Source organism: Primulina eburnea, chromosome 12 (assembly GCF_022965805.1).
Source record: "Primulina eburnea isolate SZY01 chromosome 12, ASM2296580v1, whole genome shotgun sequence".
Taxonomy (NCBI): domain Eukaryota; kingdom Viridiplantae; phylum Streptophyta; class Magnoliopsida; order Lamiales; family Gesneriaceae; genus Primulina; species Primulina eburnea.
In genome coordinates, this window is record NC_133112.1 from 3,924,502 (window position 1) to 3,930,501 (window position 6,000).

The 6,000-nt window shown below is 38.0% G+C and overlaps 2 protein-coding genes across 2 annotated transcripts; one reads left to right on the forward strand and one right to left on the reverse strand.

The window, feature by feature from the left end:
• The first annotated feature begins 1,127 nt into the window (after positions 1-1,127).
• Positions 1,128-2,749, forward strand: LOC140808463 (peptidyl-prolyl cis-trans isomerase CYP19-3-like). The gene is made up of 2 exons (XM_073165619.1): positions 1,128-1,284; positions 1,951-2,749. The coding sequence occupies exon 2, from the start codon at positions 1,957-1,959 to the stop codon at positions 2,473-2,475; it is 519 nt and encodes a 172-aa protein (XP_073021720.1). The 5' UTR covers positions 1,128-1,284; positions 1,951-1,956; the 3' UTR covers positions 2,476-2,749.
• Positions 2,750-2,963: 214 nt separating this feature from the next.
• LOC140807803 (rubisco accumulation factor 1.1, chloroplastic-like) lies at positions 2,964-4,743 on the reverse strand. The gene has a single exon (XM_073164766.1). The coding sequence runs from the start codon at positions 4,684-4,686 to the stop codon at positions 3,328-3,330; it is 1,359 nt and encodes a 452-aa protein (XP_073020867.1). The 5' UTR covers positions 4,687-4,743; the 3' UTR covers positions 2,964-3,327.
• Positions 4,744-6,000: the final 1,257 nt, after the last annotated feature.

Here is a 6,000-nt window from a genome sequence, read left to right on the forward strand (position 1 = left end):
TAAAATATAGTTGGAATCGTTAGAACGATTTATAAGTTATTACTAGTTGGAATCGTTAGAACGATTTATAAGTTATTACGGTTTCATTTGATTATTTTCTCTCTCTTTAAATTAAGTAGGGGTAAGCATTCGATTCTGGTCATCCGAGTTTTGATCGAACTCCGATTGGGTAGAAGAAGTCGGATGTTTGGGGTGTTTTGTCGGGATAGGTTTATCCAAACCCGATATAATATATTGAATCATATATTGTAGGGATGAAAATGAAACGGATATAAACCCGATCACCTATTAAACCGGACATGCCCGACAATTATATTTGTATAAATATATATGTATATATTATTAATAATAAAATTATTATTTTTCTTATATTGATTAATAAATACATCATCTATAATTTTATTTTATAATATTCTAAAATTGAAATAATCTTATTTTATTATGATATATTTAATACAAAAATATACATGACACTTTTTTTATTAATTATTATTTTAACAAATTTTATATATTTTCATTTGTGTTAAAAAAAATTCTTCTTAAATATTATTAATATAAAGTTGAAAAATAATTTTAATGATTGATTAATTTTTAAAATATTTTATTTTGTATCTTAAAAAAAATTAAAATATAGATGGGACCATCTGACTTCATGGGACGAGGCAATGATGTTCTAACGTGAAGGTATTTTGTTATTCAACCTGAGTTGATCATTGTTTTTGAAAAAAAGACATCCGATAGTGTATTTCAAATACACTTGATCAGATCAGTTTTTTTTAAAAAAATTGTTAACCCAATCTATTTTTCTAAATATCTTTCTAACGTGGGGCGGGATGTGTATCGGGTTTGATCAAACTCTTCTCATGTTGTGTCATCTTTAGGAATTGGGTAGTGAGTTTCACCCCGATCGGGTAATTCGGGTACCCGATTTATTTATTTTTAAAAAATGTATTTTAATTTATATTAAATAATATTATAAATTTAATTATAATAAATTAATCAGGTATAAAAGATAAAACCCGAGACCCTTGAACTACCCGAAACCCAAATAACCCATTGGTGGTGTCACCGAGCTAAACTCACAAAAATATCTATCACACCCTAATATAGAAAATCTGAAAATGGGAGGAATGTGAGAATACATTGGAAAGGAGGGGGGTAAATATAAAATCAACATACTAAAACCCTAGATAAACCTCGTAAGAAATTATGCCTGCAGCAATTCAGTCTATTCCCGTAAAGAAGCTAAATCCGAAAATTGTCATCGCTCACCCAAGGTGTTAGGTAAGAATCCTTCTATTTAGGTCATACAGTTTGAGTTTCAATTGATTTGTATGTATGGAAGCACATATCGAAGGCCTCACAGGTGTTAATTTCCAGAAGCCTGTGGGGCTCAAAAACTGTGCTATATAAATCGTTGTGTCTTCCGTAGTTTGTAATCCTCTTCATGTAGATTTTGATTGTGTAAGAGGGATTTAACATCGGATGAACATTTTTCCATTTGATGAATTTGTTTCGAGTTTTTGTCCCGGAGTTTCAGAGGAATTTAGCTTGGATTTGGTGTATGAATTTGTGATAATCTGTAGTGTTATATGTGGTTTCAGTATGTGCATCATAACTGACTTTATATATCTATTTTTGAAAACTTAGAACTGTTGAAGATTTCATCTTTATTTGTTTTCCTTTGTCTCAAATCTTGTTTGGACCTCCCATCATCTTATCGGAGTTTTATCTTCATATTAAACTATTTACCCCAAGATTTCTTCTTTCAATTAAAAACAATAGCAGCTATGTCATTGAGGGTAGGAGATATGATTAGGAAAAGAGAGGAAGATGAACATTACCACAGTGCATGCATGCGAGGGATGCAAAACTATCCAATTATAGATAAGCTCCTGCTTAAACATTGCAAACCTGTAATGTATTTCGTTTTTACGTCTCTGATTTCAGAGAGAGATGAAGAACCCAAAGGTTTTCTTTGACATTTTGATCGGAAAGATGAAAGCTGGGCGAGTTGTGATGGAGCTGTTTGCTGACACGGCACCAAAAACTGCTGAAAATTTCCGAGTCCTCTGTACTGGGGAGAAAGGGGTTGGAGCTTCTGGAAAGCCATTGCATTACAAGGGTAGTAAATTCCATCGAATTATTCCAAGTTTTATGTGTCAAGGAGGAGACTTTACGAGAGGTAATGGGACTGGAGGAGAGTCTATTTATGGGATGAAATTTGCTGACGAGAATTTCAAGCTAAAGCACACAGAGCCAGGGCTGCTATCAATGGCAAATTCTGGGCCAAACACGAACGGATCACAATTCTTTATCACCACTATTAAGACTAGTTGGCTTGATGATAAGCATGTTGTATTTGGGAAAGTTGTGGAAGGCTATGATGTGGTGAAGGAGATGGAGAAGGTTGGTTCTCAGTCTGGTACTACATCGTCCACCGTTGTAATTGATGATTGTGGTGAGCTACAATGATTAATGAAGAAGGGTATTGTTATTAGCATGGAAAATTGCGAGCGATGTTGGCAAGAGAATATATGGGTCATAACTCTCTTTCTATTAGCTGAATGCGGAGATACTAATTTTCGGCTGTGAAATATGTACGTGGAAGTTTTTTCTTGGGCTTGGGTTAAGTTTTTAAAACATTTTATCCCGTATTTAGTAACTTAATACGGTATCCGGTAAAACATTTTAAGATGTATAAAAAAATAAGCCACGTATTTATTAACTTAATACGGTATTCAGATTTGCTGTGTTTTATAATCGATCTTTTTTTTTTCACTCTTCGAGTTTTTCTTTCTAATTTGTTTACACTTAAGGGTTCGATATTTAACTAAGATGCAAGAGTTTACTCAAAAGATGCCAAAAAGGTTATCCATAGAATCAGGTTTTAAGATGGAAATTTTTTACTTACCCATTGTCTGGACGTACGTTGAGACGGATCAGGATCCCCTAATGTGGCATTCCGATACGAACATGCTTACAATCAGCGCAAATCTTTTTGTGCATCTCCCATACAAGATCCAGCAACTGTCTACACAAAGGTGGACACCTTAGCGAGTCTAACGCAATCAAATATCCAAAATCTGCGTCTTTTCCTCCAAAATTTATATACTATTTATTAAAAGTATCAAGTGTGACAATAGTTTGCTATACATCCTTGTGCTCTATTTGCTCCCACAATGTTCCACCATTTCACCCCCTTCTATACCACCCACATTCGTGATTCATTATCTTCTACACCAACTGAATATTCGCCATGTATTTTAGCCAAAGTACATATTACATAATGGAACGCAAAGTATAGCAGAAATATATGGAGGTATTCTAATCCCAATCTCGGGGACCTGATTGATCTTCATAGTGATCTCTAGGTGGCCTAACAATCAAAACCACAGTCCCCAAGCTTTCCACCACCCCTATCTCCTTCAACTTCAGACCTCTCTCAACTCTCAAGCCCTCCTCGCCACTCCCGTTCCCACCACTCACAACCAAATAAAATGCGTCATCGAGAGCCACCTCCCACCTACTTCTATCCGCCACCACCAAGATTTCCTCCTCCTCATCCCTCCTCCTGCCTCTCCACTGCAATGCATCACCCGCCCTTTTGAAGGCCACTGCCACCCCTCCTCTCTTCAATACAGCCACTGGCTCCCATCCGGGCAAAACCACCCACCGGTTCCACCCCTTCTCTGCCTCAACGACCCCGAAATCTCCCATAACTCCACATTCCCATGGCGCCTCCTCCACCTCTATTCCCTTCCCTTCCGCCTTGCAAACAGGTAAAACCGCCACTTTGCTCGACTCTGCTACCTCTCCCACTGACATCCTCACCACAGGAACCCTCACCATTTCATCAACAGCAGCACCATCTACTCCTTTCACTTCATCCTGCCCCTCTAAATCCACCGAAACTCTCTGCTTGGCACGTTCCGATTCTGACACCTCAAACGCCTTCTCCAATGCGGCTCTGCTCAGCTCCAGCAAAGACGTCGATTTATGCTCTTGGGCTTGCCTAAAATACACGAACCCCAAACAATCCCCCGGTAAATTCCCATCAAAACTCTCCCACCCTTTCTCTGCATACCTCCGCGGGAAATCTTTCATAGATTTAGCCAACTCCCCGGCTCTCTTCCCATCAAATGCATTCTTTATGATGAACTTCGCGGAAGAAGCGCGTTGTGGGGTGTTCAAGATTCGAATTTCGTAAAGAATATCTGGGTTTCCCGGGGTGTCAAAAAAGGACGCCGTATCGGAATCACAAGACTGAACAAGAGAGTCGCGAACCTGCGAGGCGACAACGAGTCGGTTCTGCTCGAGAGAAGGAATGCCCGTGATCTCTTCAAGAGTGGTGGAAATGAATCCTTCTTGATACAGAGAGGAGATTAGAGGAGCGTACTCGAACCAGAGACCTAATCGATTGGAAAGGATATCGAGGCGTCCGTTGGTGTCGAGGGATCGGAATTTATGTGGCACAGAAGAGGGCGGTGAGCGGTAAGGCCGGTAGAGTTTCTGTTGTTGAGACCTGTCGTAGGAGGAGGAAGGAGGGATAATGATGGCAGAGATGGATGATAATTTGGGATGAGAAGGTGGGGGAGGCGGTTGGTGACGGCGGAGGTGGTGGTCGACGGCGAGGAATGGGGTGGAGAGGGAGAAGGAGAGGGGTTTTGGGGTGAGGGAGAGCATGGCTATTGGAAGGATGGGGACCGTTATCTAGTGACTCCATCGACTGGGAGGTATAGGCGAAATATCTTAGCATATTCGAAAATAAAATATCTTCTGGCAAAATAAATAAATAATATTCGACAAACCTAAAATCTTTTTTGAAAAATATATATAAGAATAAAAATATTTTTCTTGTATTTTTTTGCTTCAATTTTTTTAAATAAACATAACACCAACCGAGTCCAGATTTAACACTCCGAGAAAAACCATGAGAGGCCAAAATATGAGCAACTAATTCATCGATTGCATGTCTCAAAAGGTGCCAAAAACTTGTAGAGTAGGTTTCATGTGAGACCGTCTCACGGATCACAATCTGTGAGACGGGTCAACCCTACCCATATTCACAATAAAAAATAATACTCTTAGCATAAAAAGTAATACTTTTTCATGGATTATCCAAATAAAGATCCGTCTCACAAAATACGACCCGTGAGACGGTCTCACACAAGTTTTTGCCAAACTTGTATGAGACGGTTTCACATGTCGTATTTGTGATACAGATCTCTTATTTGGGTCATCCATAAAAAAATATTATTTTTTATGCTAAGAATAATATTTTTTATTTTGAATATCGATAGGGTTGACCTTGTTAGGTTTATTTCGTTCGACAGATATCGAAAATAATCAAATATCAGAATATGATGTAAAACAGTAAATTTGTGTTTTATCAGAATTGAATGTTGAGCCAGATGTTACAACATCTCTGACAACATCTACATGCAGCGGAAACTTAACTTTTATAACACAAATTCACTTGAAATAAATCGATGGACAAGATTAAATATGCACAAGTATAAATACTTGTGCGGTGCCTTATGGCAAAAATTAATCACTAGAAAACCACAATGTTTACACAAAAATCTATCACTAGTGATTGTACCAAAAATCAATTTCCTCAACACTTTGAGAAAATAAAGCTTTCTAAAAACTACCAACAATATTAAAACGTAAATAAGAAAGCAAAACTTGATCCCGGAAAACACGATCAATTAGATGTAATCTTCAGTCAACATCGTTACGGATGTTGTCTGTAGATGTTGGCAACATTCAGAGCAACACGGGATCAACACTCTTCAAAACACAGCACGTCTCTTGAATAGGATTTTCTCTGAAATTCTGAACGTGCAAAAGTGCATCAGTTATGCATTCATGAAAACCTCCAAGCGAAGTGTGAAAAACAAAACGGACGACTCCTCTTCAAAACAGCAACGCCTTTGTAGGATGTTTTTCTATGAGAACCATGACGTGCACAGTGCGTGTATATTGATTGAGAAG